The 18,461-nt window shown below is 35.7% G+C and overlaps 1 protein-coding gene across 2 annotated transcripts in view; it reads left to right on the top strand.

The window, feature by feature from the left end:
* LOC128207355 (uncharacterized) overlaps nt 1-18,461 on the top strand; it is an 86,901-nt gene that overhangs the window by 60,070 nt on the left and 8,370 nt on the right. For both annotated transcript variants that reach the window (XM_052910231.1, XM_052910232.1), the window contains exons 14-17: nt 2,945-3,118; nt 4,749-4,907; nt 10,681-10,849; nt 15,609-15,759. In XM_052910231.1, the coding sequence (XP_052766191.1) occupies nt 2,945-3,118; nt 4,749-4,907; nt 10,681-10,849; nt 15,609-15,759 (653 nt within the window). The remainder of the gene's footprint in view (nt 1-2,944; nt 3,119-4,748; nt 4,908-10,680; nt 10,850-15,608; nt 15,760-18,461) is intronic.

Here is an 18,461-nt window from a genome sequence, read left to right on the forward strand (position 1 = left end):
TCAATTGAATTGACCGTTCATTAACACAGATCTAAACAAATATCAATTGAATTGACCGTTCATTAACACAGATCTAAACAAATATCAATTGAATTGACCGTTCATTAACACAGATCTAAACAAATATCAATTGAATTGACCGTTCATTAACACAGATCTAAACAAATATCAATTGAATTGACCGTTCATTAACACAGATCTAAACAAATATCAAATGAATTGACCGTTCATTAACACAGATCTAAACAAATAGTAAATGAATTGACCGTTCATTAACACAGATCTAAACAAATATCAATTGAATTGACCGTTCATTAACACAGATCTAAACAAATATCAATTGAATTGACCGTTCATTAACACAGATCTAAACAAATATCAATTGAATTGACCGTTCATTAACACAGATCTAAACAAATATCAATTGAATTGACCGTTCATTAACACAGATCTAAACAAATAGTAAATGAATTGCCCGTTCATTAGCACAGATCTAAACAAATAGTAAATGAATTGCCCGTTCATTAACACAGATCTAAACAAATATCAAATGAATTGACCGTTCATTAACACAGATCTAAACAAATATCAAATGAATTGACCGTTCATTAACACAGATCTAAACAAATATCAATTGAATTGACCGCTCATTTACACAGATCTAAACGAGTTTCATTGGACTTGGCCGATTTAAACACAAGGCCTTATATGAACATTTGGCTTTAATTGTCAGTGATGGTTAAAACTATTTTGGAAATATTTTCATATAAATAGCCTATGATATGATTCTGTCCCAAAACAAATAATAATATATGTTAATATTTACATCTCAACTTCCATTCCTTAAATGAACTGCCTTTCGGCTATTGCGTTCATCAATCGATGAACGCAACATCTTCGGATATGTTCGGATCGTACTTCATTGCATAACAATATACATGAAAGCTATTGATCTTGTTATTGGTTGTATTGTGTCTGCAGGTCCCGTAAAATATAGATCACCATTTTTAAAAGTGTTAGTTTATTATATTTTAAATATATTGGTACCAGAAGTGTTTCAATTTTACGTTTTTAAGTGATTTCAAGTGGTTGATCTTTTCCCGCGTTATTGTGACGTCATTTGAAAACAAATGCTTCCGGTTATAGTCGGGTCGTTCTATTTACAGAATGGGTAAGAACGGATTACTGAAAGGTTTTCTTAAATGAAATAAAGTATTTTTTAACAATTCTTGAAAAAAAAAATGAACTATTGGTGTAAATATAAGGAATGAATTGCGGGGTTGATGTCATTATCGGGGATATGAACGCAATTGGGTTGGTCAAAGTACGCGTGGAGTCCTTCGGACTCCACACACATTGACCAACCCAATTGCGTTCATATCCCGATAATGACATGAACCCCGCTATTCATTCCTTAATTAAACCCCAAGCAATTAAACTACCAACTCTGACTGATACTATCGCCTATGGTTAAAACCATTTCCACCAGCGCTCACTGATACTATCGCCTATGGTTAAATTCATTTTCAACCTTTTCTGACTGATACTATCGCCTATGGTTAAAACCATTTTCCACCATTTCTGACTGATTCTATTGCCTATGGTCAAATCCATTTTCAACCTTTTCTGACTGATACTATCGCCTATGGCTAAAACCATTTTCCATGCCAAACGATGGAGAATCGAGCCGTTGTTTTCACGAGTATATCGAAGCAGGTGCGCTCTACTTCGAACAAACAAACAAGTGCATTTTAAAACAAATACTTTATTTTCTAAAACTTTGATGTGCATGGAATTTGCATTTTATTAAACTTGCAATCGGCACATTTTTGTTTTTTGTTTTCTGAGAATGGCGTCGGTAGGACGTGAAAGCCTGAATGTTATCTTAATATTGGCAAATCGAAAGAGTTTCATGAATTTATGATCTGACAGTCTAGAAACTTGTTTGACTTACAAGACCTAATGGCACAATTCACAGCAGCACAAATTACAGTCGAACCGCGTTAGCTCGAACTCACATGGACCGGCGAAAATACCTCGAGCCTCGGTTAACTCGAGCCAAGCGAGATTGCTTACATTCATTTGAAAGAAATCGGTCCTTTGCATCCAGTTCGAGCGAACGAGGAAATCGAGCCAAGCGAGTTAGAGCCAACGGGGTTTGACTGTATACCAATTAAACTGTTTTAATTAAGTGTATTCCGTGCACAGCTTATGTGTTAAAATATTAAAGAATATCTTTTAAATTGAATGCACCTGCTCGAATATGTTCGTGAAAACTACGGCCCAATTCTCTAACTCGACAACACATTTGAAAACATTCACAGTGAAACCCATTTATCTTCTAGAAATCAACAAGTGACCATTCAAGGCCAACACTATAGGTTTATGCCATATTTTTATTTTTATTTTTATTTTAGTATATTATTTGTTAAACTCATTTGACCTTAATAATGAAAACACCGATATGATTTACGAACAGATAAAACATATTATCGATATTTTTGCGCTTTTTAAAACATATTATCGATATTTTTGCGCTTTTTTAATTATTTCTTATTTATTTATTCGAAAAATAGATTATAAAGGCTTTTATTTTTTTTATATTTTCGGAAATCATTTGCCTTTTTGTTTTGATTATAAGATCCAAATGAATTAAACATGATAATTCATTAAATATTTTTATTATTTATTTATTTTTGCTTCAACCTACAGTCGAACCCCGTTCGCTCGAACTCCCACGGACTGGCGAAAATACCTCGTGCCTAAGAAAGTTCGAGCCAAGCGGGATTGCGTACCTTCAGTAGGAAGAATCGGTCCTTTACATCTAGTTCGAACAAACGAGGATTTCGAGCCAAGCAATTTCGAGCCAACGGGGTTCGACTGTATATTGTGCGCCTTAAAGTCACCATAACATAATAACTAAAACATTTATGCATATTTTCAGACAATGAGAAAGAGATTCTCAACGGCATCATCCTCGGTGTTACCGTTGTCTCCAGCCTGATCATCGTCGGCATCATTGTCCTGTTCGTCTATAAGAAGAGGCAGAGTTTCAGGGACATAATGCTCACCAAGACCGCGGTCGCCAAGAGCAACAGCTACAAGTCAAATGTCGGATGTAAGCGTATAAACTTTATTTCATTTTTGGGAATTATTTTGAGAAGTAAAGTAGTTGTTAGTATGTTTGTTTGTGTGATATTTTTTTAATTATTGATTTTTTCATTTCATGGGGGGGGGGAGGGTCAAATTTGTGAAATTGTGAATAAAATAATCTATTTTGAAGTCTAGCTATGTTCTGTCATATATCAGGGTTTGAAACTAAAAGTATGAATTTCTTCACCATCACTATTGGATGTTTTTCACTGTAAGGTGGAAGTTTATGTCTCTCGAAGACTACAATTTGTTCCATCATATATTATATAGTATTCATCCTGTTTAAAAAGTTGCTCATTTTCTTATATGCGTGACAATAACATCACTTCACAAACATTACATGCCGATTGTCTATAGAAATAACTTCGGTATTCATTAACTTTCGTTGAGAAAAATCTGGCTCCGCCCCTGTTTTTTTTTCCGAACAAACATTTGGGTCAGCGGGTTAAATACAGGGATGACAAATGTTTGAAAGAGTACATTTGAAAAATAAACAGCTGACCTGTATCACTTCGCACTTGTTATCATTTCTCATTCATCTAAACCCCTCTCAGCTCTTGCGAAAAGCGGGATTACACGCCGTGTATTATATATGTCTATACAAAATGGGAGAGGGCTTATCAGTCACATTTATCTTTGTCTAGATTGAAATGTTTACATTAATCTTTTCATCAGATCTCCAAGAATTATCAATCTTATTGTGGAGTTTTCAGACATGTACATTTAGGTAAGGCGGGATTACATAATTTTTGAATTTCTAGTTCTCAGGTCGTGGTTTATATTATCTTGAATAATCTTAAGAAACATCCTTTTTATTTTAACATTTATGCCAGATTTTAGTATAAACATTCGATGTTTCGATAAAAAATAATGTATTCGATAAAAGTGGAGTGCATCGAAGATCCCCCTCCCCCCGTAAATCTTACTGTGCAAGCATTTCAGCTATTTTGTTCTAGCTGTTGTCTGGTTCAGTGAAATTTTGTGCCAATACATAATCAGATGTTACCTTTTTAAATTCTTGCCTGTCTTAGCTTATCACATGCAAACAACTTGCAGCCTAAATCAAAGATTCGGCAGATAACAGGTGAACTGAGGAGTTGAAATGACACACATGGTATCTGACCACGTACATAAAGTGTACAGTCGAACCCCGTTGGCTCGAACTCGCTTGGCTCGATTTCCTCGTTGGCTCAAACTTTATGTAAATGACCGATTTGTTTCTAATGAATGTAACAGTTCACGTTTAGCTCGAATTTCCCGAGACTCGATGTATTAACACCTGTCCCTTGTAGTTCGAGCCAACGGCGTTCGACGTATACGATGAGTGGACCGGCAATGGTACTCGAGTGCTCGACTGATCTAGACTTCGAATTATTGCCAGTATATCTGATATGAAAATAGTAAGAATAAAGGTCGGGACTTAGCCACGACCTCGACCAATACACAGTTTTCGAGTAATCGCAGTCTCGAGTTATCGCAGTTATACTGTATTACAACATTTTGCGGACAAAAAAAATCTCAATAATCTTAAGATATCGGGTTGCAGGCGCCGTAGCTATGACGAAATAACTGTAAACTTTGCATGCTTTTTTCAGGCAAAGTGGACTACTCCAATCAGATTCTGATCACAAACGATGACTGGGAGATAGATTGCCACCAACTCAAGTTTGCCAGCCATATAGGACAGGGGGCGTTTGGCAAGGTCGTCACCGGGTACTACCAAAGTGAGAGGGTGGCCATAAAACTCGTCAGAGGTAAGCTATATTGGGCTGATTGATCAGAACTTTGTTAAAGTTAAAAATGTTGTTAACGTCATCGGCGTTAACTTTCAACTCCTGCCCCAATATCACGAAAATACTTAAATCAAATCTCAAACTCAGTCTGAACTCATTTCACCATATAAAAGCATAATATTCTTCAAAATCTTGCATGTTTATATTTTTTGAAAACGTATTTTCTCACAGATTGTGTTGATAAAAAGATTTCGTCAATATTTCAAAGAATATTAATTCTAGAGCAAAAAATATACTTGAGTGTTTTATAAAGACTACAGAATGTACTCAAATACATTTTTGGCTGTAGAATATATTTACCTTGGAATTCGACCAAAGGCTTTTATCAGCATATTCTATGATAGAATGCGCTTATAAAACTGTAAAAAACATATATGATTTTAATAAATATTAATGCTATGTGATAAAATGTGTTAAGACTGAGTTTGAGATTTGACTTAAGTATGTTCGTGATATTAGGGCCTGTATTGCTCTTGAAGTTTCACTTATGCTCTGCAGTCTTCCTAACAAGACTTGTGGCAATGTTTTAGCTGCACGTTTTTTAATTGAATAAATGAGAACATAAAATAATATATCACCTATAAAAGTTAACAATGATGTAGTTTATTAACATTAAGAAAGTTCTGAACATTTCGTCCAATGTTTAATAAATGGTAGCAATAATATAATGGAAACTCCATGTACAAGCCCAGTTGCCAATAGTAAAGGTACGTTATAACTAAATGTCAAGTCCCCGGATGTGGTCCAGGTTGCACTCACTATTTTTATGATTGGGAATGCTACTTTAGGTCAATGTTTTGTTCAAGTATGAGTAATGTAAAATTATTAGTAATTGTTATACTTTGAGTTCTGCAATCAGAAGGAAGAAGTACATGAATAGCTCAGAGATAACTATATTTCTAGACAAGGCCCCAATATCACGAAAATACTTAAGTCAAATCTCAACTCATTTTACCACATAACGTCAAAATTTATTGAGGAAAATATATGATTTTACACATTTTTAAACCGTATTTTATCACTGAATATGTTGATTAAAATCTTTGTTCTACATTCCAAGGGAAAATATTCTAAAGCCAAAAACGTACTTGAGTACAATTCATTGCCTTTTAACAATTACTCAATTATATTTTTGCACTAGAATAAGTTTTCTTTGAAATATTGTCAAAATCTTTCAATAACATATTCTATGAAAAAAAATACATTTCCAAAAAGTATAAAAACATACAAGATTTTGAATAGTATTATGCTTTTAGGTGATAAATTGAGTTGAGATTGAGACTTAACTTGAGTATTTTCGAGATATTGGTGCCAGATTATGCTAACACCAGGCCTGATATAAATGGGTCACTTAAAAAATTAACGGTGCTTATGTTCTAAGTGGTGAAACATTTCAAAGTTTTTTTATTGCTTAAACTAAATCAATTGGAATCGAACTGAATTTTAAGGCAATGTGTGGTTTTCACGAACGTGAAACGCTAGAATTGTCAGTTTTTCCAGTCTGAAGTATGCCTTTTTACATTGAAATGTGTAAGGAAATTAATTAGTTGTGTGTAACCTAAGACGAGAATCCAGTAAAGCGACACTCAGTTTTGACGCAAGAGGCACTTAACGAAGAATACACGACAAATACGACACGGTCAAGTCAAGACAAATATTTAATTGGTAACCGAAAACCCACCGGCTCAAAATACCTTACACACAGCATAAAACTAATCAATGAAAAGCTATGCCATAAAACAACGAAGAAACATTACACATGCATTATAATGTATTTATTTACAACTGTTCGATATTCCGATATGCAATGAACGCGAAGGGGTAGGCCAAGTTGCCAAGTTAAATCGTATTTTATTACTCAATGGTCAAATGTTATAAAATTATCCTAACAATAATCGACAATAGACACATATTAAGAAAAGCCTCCCTAATGATTAAGGCTTAGCCGCCATAAATTGGTCAGCTATATAGGTCGACCAGAAACTATCATAGCTTAAGTTTGCCAGCTATATCTGTCTTCAGCCATATCGGTCGGATCGATATTTTTGCAATCCATATCGGTCGGATCGATAGTTTTGCCATCCATATCGGTCGGATTGATACTATTGCCATCCATATCGGTCGGATAGATGCTATTACCAGCCATATCGGTCAGATACATACTATTACTAGCCATATTGGTCAGATAGATGATGTTTCCAACCATATCAGTCAGACAGATGATATTTCAAGCCATATCGGTCAGATAGATGATATCAAAATCCATATCGGTCAGATAGATGATATCACCAGCCATATGGGTCAGATAGATGGTATTACCAGCCATATCGGTCAGTAAGATACTATCGTCAGCCAAATCGGTCAGACAGATCATCAACCAAATCGGTCAGACAGATACCATCATCAGCCAAATCGGTCTGACAGATACTATTACCATCCATATAGGTCAGACAGATACTATCACCATCCATATCGGTCAGACAGATACTATCACCATCCATATCGGTCAGACAGATACTATCATCAGCCATATCGGTCAGACAGATACTATCACCTTCCATATAGGTCAGACAGATACTATCATCAGCCAAATCGGTCAGACAGATACTATCATCAGCCAAATCGGTCGGACAGATACTATCATCAGCCAAATGGGTCAGACAGATACTATTACCAGCCATATCGGTCAGACAGATACTATCATCAGCCAAATCGGTCGGACAGATACTATTACCAGCCATATCGGTCAGACAGATACTTTCATCAGCCAAATAGGTCGGACAGATACTGTCACCAGCCATATCGGTCAGACAGATACTATCATCAGCAAAATCGGTCGGACAGATACTATTACCAGCCATATCGGTCAGACAGATACTTTCATCAGCCAAATAGGTTGGACAGATACTGTCACCAGCACATGTTTGCCAGCCAGGTTAGACAAATACTATCTCCAGCTCAAGCCATATCGGTCGGGCAGATACTTTTGCTAGCCATATCGGTCGGGCAGATACTTTTGCTAGCCATATCGGTCGGGCAGATACTTTTGCTAGCCATATCGGTCGGGCAGATACTTTTGCTAGCCATATTGGTCGGGCAGATACTTTTGCTAGCCATATCGGTCGTATTGATACTATCACCAGCCATATCGGTCGGGCAGATACTTTTGCTAGCCATATCGGTCGGGCAGATACTTTTGCTAGCCATATCGGTCGGGCAGATACTTTTGCTAGCCATATTGGTCGGGCAGATACTTTTGCTAGCCATATCGGTCGTATTGATACTATCACCAGCCATATCGGTCGGGCAGATACTTTTGCTAGCCATATCGGTCGGGCAGATACTTTTGCTAGCCATTTCGGTCGGATTGATACTATCACCAGCCATATCGGTCGGGCAGATACTTTTGCTAGCCATATCGGTCGGGCAGATACTTTTGCTAGCCATTTCGGTCGGATTGATACTATCACCAGCCATATCGGTCGGATTGATACTATCACCGGCCATATCGGTCGGGCAGATACTTTTGCTAGCCATATCGGTCGGGCAGATACTTTTGCTAGCCATATCGGTCGTATTGATACTATCACCAGCCATATCGGTCGGGCAGATACTTTTGCTAGCCATATCGGTCGGGCAGATACTTTTGCTAGCCATTTCGGTCGGATTGATACTATCACCAGCCATATCGGTCGGGCAGATACTTTTGCTAGCCATATCGGTCGGGCAGATACTTTTGCTAGCCATTTCGGTCGGATTGATACTATCACCAGCCATATCGGTCGGATTGATACTATCACCAGCCATATCGGTCGGGCAGATACTTTTGCTAGCCATATCGGTCGGATTGATACTATCACCAGCCATATCGGTCGGATTGATACTATCACCAGCCATTTCGGTCGGATTGATACTATCACCAGCCATATCGGTCGAATAGATGTTATCACCAGCTTCAGTTTGTCCCTCATATCGGTCAGATGGATACTTATACCAGCAATATCTTTGAGACAGATACTATCACCACATCAAGTTTGCCAGCCATATCGATTGAACAGATAAAATATAAAATATATAAAGTACACATGAGTATACAGGCCGAACTTTTTATATAGTTTGCATTAGCTCTAATCCTCTAGATTATTTTAAGACATTTTAAGTTCCCTGTAATACCCTCTTGTTTTGAATTCAAATGACTAAGCCCCAAAACAACGCATCGTTCTTGTAGAGAATATTTATATGATTATTGGCTCATTGTTCAGTGCAAAAAAAGCAAAACAATTAACGACTTTCCAAACGCCCATTGAAATTGGCATTATATAAAAGAAAATTCCACTGGCTTTAAAATGTTATATATCGGAATGTTATCTTCCCTGCTTACGTAAATCGAATAGCCCACTCCGTATTTTTCCAGTAGAAGAACACAAAACGCCCGCTGGTTTTTAAGACGTTAAACCGGTTCGTACTAATTTTTCTTAGGATTTTATGGGGTAACTAAAGGGATAAGAAAACAAACAAGATACATCTTAACTGCTTCAGCAGGAAATTAAAGATAAAAGTATACTCAATAATAAGCTTATCAGATTTAAGCCAATATACAGAGCCCCGCTCAAATTGGTCCCAGCTACCTGTTCGACTGTAATCTTTGAAAAAAGTGTTGATGAAATTGTTAGCAAGTTATGTTATCTAATTTTCACCTCATTGGACGCCTTGGCTTATTAAATGATCTAATAAAATCGCTAAAATGTCATGGTTGAAGTACTCGTGTTCCATTAAAGCAGACATTTTAATTCTGAATTTTATACTCATTTTATGCGCATGCATGAGATCTTACAATGTTGATTAAGGTTGATCCTGGGATCTAACCACAACCGTTTTTGATATGTAATACATGTCTAGCCATGTAACGTTACAGTCGAACCCCGCTTGCTCGAACTCGCTTTGCTCGAATTCCTCGTTGGCTCGAGCTGAATGTAAAGGACTGATTTCTTAATATTGAATGTAAGCATTCCCTACTGGCTCGAAATTTCCGAGGCTTGAGGTATTTCCGCCGGTCCCTAGGAGTTTGAGCTAACAGAGTTCGACTGTATAAGTCTTTCGTTATGAATCGAATAGGCTATAACATTCTTTCTAGCTACTGGGTTTGTCCCGGTAGATTCCATTGTAGTACAATTGTGTCCCTAGGGTAAAAGATTACCCCTACCTGATTATCCCAAGATTGCTATATGCTTATATTGTAAAATTTTGAAAATCGTCTTCTCTGAAACTGCAATTTCCAAGCCTTTGATATTTGGTGAATCGTGTTGAGTTATTTTACCAAGATTCTTGAAATAATGCCCCTGTGGTCCAAGCTGCCCACGACCCGAGGTCCCAGGTTTTCTTTATATACTTATATAGTAAAACTTTTGAAAATCTTTTTCTGTGACCCTTAGTATAGAACGCAGCACCCAAATGAGATATAATTGTCTGTCTGTCTGTCTGTCTGTCTATAAGAGCATAAATTAGATTCACGATGAATGGACACATGTAGCATTACTCAAAGAAGATAGTCAAAATGGCTGATAATAATTATGTGTATATGTCTTTTTCAGTACCTCATTAATGTAATTATAATTTTAATTAAATACGTCTACCTTGATACCCATGCACGAATTTCCCGGCAAATTTCTCTTGTTTTCTTATTTTGTTATTCGTGTACTGGCTTTATTTATTCCAGTTTTGTTTTTCTCCCCAGATTGCGCACCCTTATCATACAAAGAAGACCTTCTAGCGGAAATAAGCCTGATGAAACGTATTGGTTCCCATCCCAACATTGTCTCCATGATCGGCGCGTGCACAATGACGGAACCAATCTGCCTCGTTATGGAATACGCTCCATATGGGAATCTTCAAAACTTTTTAAAGTGAGTTATACAGTTTAATTCATAATATATTAGACACTATGAATATGTCATGGCATATACACATTATAATAGGTACATTGCAATACAAATATGTCGTAAGTCGCAGGACAGGATAATATATTATATCATATGAAAAGCGAAAAGAAGATATGTTTTCCACTCATAACACATATGAAATCTTTTTCGAAAGCTTTAATAAGAACAGTTTTTTTGAGAGGTCATCATATAAATAAATTTAAACATTAATTAATTCAATTACATATTTATATAGCAAAATTATAAACGCTAATGAAAATCGTGGTCTTCAAGGATGATATTTGAGCAAATATCAACATTTTCTGAAGGGTTCCAGCTTTCGGTATTTTTATTAACACTCCTTATGATTTTTCACTCTTTATTTTGTAATTAAAAAAGTGCATTTTACCAAACATGAGCGAGTCATTTTAAACATGTATCCTCAATTTTTTCGTGACGTCTTTAGCTTAACAGGTTCGTGTATTTTAATTTCATCTTGCGAACATTCTTGCTTACACTTGATTTAACATATAACAACAGGTATTTTATCATGGCTATCTTTGTAAAAATATCATTAAAAACTCCGTTTATAATGAGAAAATCAAATACACAAATTACACGCCTGGTAAGGAAATATAGTGACCATACATATATCCTGTTATAATTAAGGAACTTAATCTTCCGGGAGGAACTGAGGTCATGGACTTCATTTTAAACCAATGCGCATAGGGATTGAAAATCGGACCAATGTCATAATCGATCATCGAAAATAATCGGACGATTTCTAGGGATTGAAAATCGGACCAAAGTCATAATCGATCATCGAAAATAATCGGACGATTTCTAGGGATTGAAAATCGGACCAAAGTCATAATCGATCATCGAAAATAATCGGACGAGCCATTTCGATCAATCATCGATTATATAATCGAAACGAACAAGTGAATATATTAAAAATATATCCAAAACTATATCGGTTTGTACATGTCAATGAATAAACATACTACAATCAGTTATGTTTTATATGCTGTTATGTTATACATTCCAGGTTACAATTGATAATTTAGTAAAATGTTTTAGGAGAAAACTTAATGCTAAAATAATTGAAAATAAATTGCCGTATAACCCCGTACCGTTTCCCGTTTTAAAGAAAACCAGTACATACACAACACGGTTACTTCCCTTTGCCGTACATTAGCGATAATCGATTATGGAATAATGAAATCGATTATCGCCGACCTCGGACACAAATAATCGACTTTCGACAATACTCGATCTCGTTTTATCCCTAAATGCGCATCATCGATAAGTGTAAAACAGAGCTGTTTGTTTGGTAGGTCAGAGAATGAGTTCAAAAATATACATAGAGGTTTTTTTTTTTATTTTATTTCGCTAGACATAATAAAACTTGCGAATGTTTAGTATAGTTTCTATCTGCTATGGTTATTTTCCTAAGGAGAAATTGTAGGTAAAACACCTTCTAATACATCTCACATGGGATTAATTAATTCGGTTAAAAGTTTACGTACATATTATCGGATGAAATGTTTATTATGAAGTCGAAGCGGCTCGGAATCAGAAATTGGCCTTTCTGAGAAAATCGGATCCAAAACAAATATCTTCCGACAGGCTAATGAAGCTAATTAATTAGCTTATGTGGGAAATACCAGAAGGGGTTTGAAATATTAAATAAATACCATCTGAATCATAGCTATGCATCATGTTCATGTCAAAGGAAAACCAGTTAAACACCTGTTTTGAAACTTATACTACTACTGAAACACACAGTATATAGATCTGTTTTATAAATGGCCATTCAAAACTCGCTGTCGAAGTCTTTGAGACCTCAGAAAATTACTTCGAGATAACGAACATTTGCTATAACCGAAAAACAAACAAAAAATGAAAAAAAAAAAATTGAAAAAAGTCGTAAAAGTTTGACATAACCAGAACATCGAGTAAACAGTGTTCGACAAAGCGAGTTTTGACTGTATGAAATCCGTTCTTTATATGGTATATAAAAAATCCTTGTTTTTTTAAGAAGACATTTATTTTATATTTTTTAACATTCTTGAAATTATGTTATTTCGGGAATGAACGAAAATATTATAATAATAAACTTTTTTTTTAAATTTTATTCTGAAAAACAACTACCTGCTATCTTTATGCAATGATAAGAACATAATCTAGTCTGTAATAAACAAACACAAATCATATATCATACGCTGGTATTTCCAAACGAAAAGCACAAACATATCAACAATGATAATAAAATGAACGAATTGATAACGTTGGAGCTTTGTTTTATATCTTAGATCTATATTTAATCAAAATAAAGTCATTTCAAATGCGTTGAATATCAAGAATTCAACTGAAAGCGCTTTTTAAATACAATTTATTTATTTTCGCATCTCAAAGCGTAGTTTTTTTTATTAATAAATCGAAAGAGAATGGTTCTTTCGATGACGCCATGTCAATTAAAGACGAGGCTGTCTAGGTATTTGTTTTGTCAAGAAAAAAGTTGTTCAGAGAAGATTAGATGAATAGATCTGTCACGATTTCTGTGCAACGTACGCACTGTTTTTCAAACTTGGCAGAGAGCTTAAAAATCTCACATATGACGTCAAACAGATAATCCTGATTTTCTTAAACTGTTCTACAAGGCATGCGCGTTAAAAAAAGTTGTGCCAACAACTCTTGGTCTGAGAGATCTTCAACAATCTTTACAAATCATCGATAAATGATCATTCGGATTCTTTGGTCGTCAACCTTACTTCCGGAATTTCGGGTATTTGTAACACTTAATTCATTATACGGGATATCATAATGCTCAAAACATATTACTTTGTTTCTAGTGTCAAAACATGTATATAGATATGAAAACTGTACAAATATTTCAAATTAGATAAAGAATAATAGATCTGTGTAATGATATGATCGAAGCTACCAAAACTTAAGGGACTATTTTTTAACCTTTTAACTACTTCGGAAAGAAGTTCCCTTTTGAGCTGTAAATAACAGTGGGCTCTTTATAGCATGACATATTCAGAAATATTCAAATTTGCCGCGTAAATACCGGCCGCCAGGGGGAATGGGGTAGGTGTGTGTGTGGGGGGGGGAGGTAGGGGGGATATAGAAAGAACACTTGTATAAAGAAAATCCTTCCAGTTGCGCTATATCGCTAAGTGCGATTAAAAAAAAATAGGTAATAGGGTTTATTGCACAGATGCTTCGCAAAACAAGTAAAACAAAATTGATCCAACTGTGAGGTTGATGTCATAATAATAGACCATTTTTACGTAGCAAATCTAGACTTACCACCATAGCCTGACTCGATAAGCAATCACCGATTTTCCATTCTAAAATCAATAGGAAGTCTGCAATATTTCTGCCAAGAATGATAAAGATTTCGGATTTTCTCTGGGCGTGAAAGGTATCCAACAGTCTTAATGCAGAATTTATCTCAGTTATACCGGTAGCGTATCTCCTGTAGAATGATTACGTATCTCAAAACGTCGAGATGATGTGTAGTACGTTTTTCGGCGCGACGTTATGGCTGTCTAGGACGAAAAAACCTTTTCGTGTATATTGATAAATTGATCAGTAGGTCGCTAAAGCTGCTTAATTTCGGTGAAAAATGTAAAAAATCATGGAATTTATTTGAGAGTGCAAACATGTTGTTTTTCTGGTGTTTTATATTTAAAATGTCTCTTTTTTCGACTATAAAAATGATAGGCTGTCTTATAAGCTCGATATTCTGGGTCTGTTCGTACCCGCAACAAGTAATATCACGCCTCCAACATAAATGACGCAACGCCATTGGTTAAGGACTGGTCACGTGGTGACCCCATATTTTCCTAATTGGGTCACACAATTTATATCGTACCAAAATGGCGTCTATTTTCCGATTCAGATGAATATTCAGATGAATAAATGAAACATTTAAACATGTTAACAGGATGTCGACGTGATATATACGTGACGGGGTTAGTAGGTGACCAGATATGGGATATACGTGGCGAAGGAATCCATATCGGGTGTAAGCGAATAATATCTAGGATCGTTGTAGCTGTTCACGTCGCCTCACGTCAAGGTTTTTCACGGAATTTGCTCCTGTGCCCTACTGCGTTATGGGGCTACGGGGCAACGTTTATCATAATTTCACTGAATATTGGCGAAATGGTTCACACATGTATGGCTTAGCTACCAGTGTAATATAGATTTTTGGTGTTCACGAGGTGAAGTATATTGCGATCTTACACTGAAGAGCACTTATTCGTTTAATCATATGACTTTAAAAGATTTTGAATGACACTTTGTTAAAGATGGCTAGAAAAACGATGTGAACACAACGTCATTTCCGGAATAATGCCGTTGAAATCGTGGCCCAGCTCCCTGCGCGTTGCCGTTTGAGAGCGAAGTTAAAGCGGGCTTAATTTTAAAACAGTGAAAAATATCAGATTTCTGCTCACTGTTTTCAACAATGAAATATCACTTTTATTTCATTGAAAATCTCTTTAAACCACCGTAAAGCATATAATAAAAAGTGGTTATTTTGATAATATCTTGAGGTTAGAAAATTACTTTCTAACTATTACAATTTTACAGTATTGCTCGTAAATGATAATAAAAAAAATAACAATAATCATGTTTATGCTTCAGGTTTCCGGAAATTGGCAATTAATATTGTTACCTCTTCTTAAAAACAAACGAATTTACTCAAACTTGTGAATCGTTCTTACAGGAAATGCCGACTGGAGGGAGAGTTATCTGTCCAGGCGGGGCGGAGCCCGGAACTGAACTACTCCCTGATGGATGAGCACGGAGGGTTAAATGAGGGCGTAGTCAAACCAGCCGACCTGCTGTCCTTCGCTAGACAGGTCTCGATGGCGATGGTGAGTTAGGTCTTCATGTATAGAATAGTTACTATTTTCTTTAAAGCTGCACACTCACAGATTTACCGTTTTTACAACTTTTTTGTCTTGGAATGAGCAAAATTTTGCGTAAATATCTGCAAACCAGTGATAAAAGACTGATGACAAAAGATCGCAGATTTTCATATTTCCGTTCGAAAAATAATGTTTTATGGCTAAAAGCGTTACTAACGGTTGAAGAAAAATGCATTAAACATCAATTTTTGAACTTAAATATAAAAATCTGCGATCTATTTTTTGCAAGCAGTCTTATATAACTGGTGTTCATGCATTTTCGTATAAATTGGCTCGTTCAAAGACCAAAAAAATTTAAAAAAAATGTCAAAACGTTCAATCTGTGTGAGTGCAGCTTTAAATTTCATACACAAACCAGTACATTTTTGAAGTTCCGTTTAGACGCCATATTATTTTGCGTATATTATCAGTTAACACACTTATAAAACAAGGATATGAAAGGGAAAACTCATATAAACTGGAAAACTCCTGGCAGTTTTGGGTTTGATCTCATTGGAATAAGATTGCATAATAATTCTATAAATAAGTTACTACAGGAGAGGGAACTCAGTACATAATTACTTCAATGCGATTTTCTCCATTCTGTACTGCTCTAGCAGTGAGTACTTGTCGTTCAAGCCGATCAGCACAAGCAGTGCTTTCATTCACCAAGGAGTCCCTGGTTGGATTCCCGGTCCTGGCGCATGTGAGTTTGGTCGGTGGTTTCCAAGCCGGGCGAGTGGGTTTTCTCCGGGCATTCCGATAACCCCAAACTCCCCCCACACTCACGTTCCCGTGCACGCTCGTGCAACATTGTAACCACGCGAGTGATGTAGAAAAAGTTAATTCGAATAACTTTCTTCAGAACCATCGTAAAATAATTAAAGTTTAAACTTCATAAAACAGGTAAAAGCCACATCCCCTATATCATGAAATATCTGCGATTTTTTTTAATGAAAATACGTTCAAAATGTTGTTAATGCGGAGTATCATAGCCATACATCATATTTAGGGCCCAGGGCGTTGCAATACTTTATCAATCCAAACTCATTAAGATTCGCATTAAATTGAATTGTTTCTGAAGTACTTTTGAAAATGTTGCGTTTTAAACAATATCTTAGCATGTGTTTTCTTTTAGTTTTACGGCCTGCCTTCGTGCAGTTTTATTATTGTATAAAAACTTTGACAAAGCAGGAACGAAACTTTAAAAACATGGACTCAAAGCGTGCACATCTAATCCATTAATTCTAGTTAAAAGAGCAACACATTATTCTCAAATTCTTCACAGCCCCCTCCCCTTGTTAACGGAATCTTTAAGAACTCTTTATGCTAAAAAATCTTAAAAGAATATTAAAGCATCCAATTGCACTGGAAATCTCAATGTGCGCTTATGTATTCTGTCTTGTTTTTTTACTGGCTTACAGTTCATCTCCACTTTTATTGTATTCTGTGATTAAATGCACTGATTTTTTTTTGTAAGAACGCGGAAACATGCTTTGTGTGTGGCGTAGATTCGCTTTTAGATTCGCTTTTAAAATGTTATCTGAAGATATCTAAGATGAATTACATACGGTTTTAGTGAAAGTTTGGTGAAACTTCAGTGATTTTTCTCGAAATGATATTAATCTTTATATTCGTTTTATGCTACTTTGTTTGGTATTTCCGTATAACACTTTCTACAACAAAATGTTATTAACGTTTTATGCTTTGTTATTTTATTGTTTATTGCGCACAAAGGCGAATATGTTTATGTTTAAGCCAAATAACATCTAAAACCTCAGAGATGAACAAGATTTGCCCAACAATAACATTATTTTTAACAACTGTTTCTGACATTTAAGGTATCAGGCCCACAAATAAGTGTATAGTTTGATACATTGTGACCCCGCATTGTTTTAGTGGTCAACATATTGTTTTGTCTAAAAAGAAGGCAGTAATCTTCAAAGTTACCAATAAATTTAATAAAGTAGTTGATTTTAATCAGGTGAACCGATAGTTATCACCAGTGGCTGGCCCGCTAAGCGGGTACCTTACACAATATAATGTAGATCACTAAATCGTTAAAGGATGTAAGTATGTACTTACACAAAAGAAATGCTTATGCGACTGTTTCGCATCAAGCCATTTTTTTAATATACTAACAAATCTATAACCATAACATATAATCTATGTCCGATTTTAGTTCAAATAAAGGGAAACTATGTAATCAGTAATAACTACATGTATAATGCATAAGTTGTCATTATTTTCTCATACCAGTTTCAAGGAAATACCTTTCAAAATATACCAATATTATGTTAAGAAAGGACGGAGTGTCGTGGCGAAGGAGCCCTTCTTAATCATTAAAATATTACTTCAGGACATCTAACTGTCTTACAATACTACCTCATTGGCTGACACATTGTCAACGCAAAAACTGACGCAGGGAGTGAGTGGCAGTAGGTGGACTTTTAAACACCCGCGAAAGTTGAAAATCTTTTATTATTAACCATGTTCTTAATGTTGGCCTATCTGCAATTTCATTGGCTGATAGTGTAGATTGTATTCTAAATGTGGTTACCAAGCATCAAACGGTGGCGGATCCGTAGTCTAGTGGTAACACACTTGACTATCAATTTAGGGGTCGCAGGTTCGATTCCCCGTCGCATCACTAAATATATTAATCGTCT

The sequence above is a fragment of the Mya arenaria genome, chromosome 11 (assembly GCF_026914265.1).
Source record: "Mya arenaria isolate MELC-2E11 chromosome 11, ASM2691426v1".
Taxonomy (NCBI): domain Eukaryota; kingdom Metazoa; phylum Mollusca; class Bivalvia; order Myida; family Myidae; genus Mya; species Mya arenaria.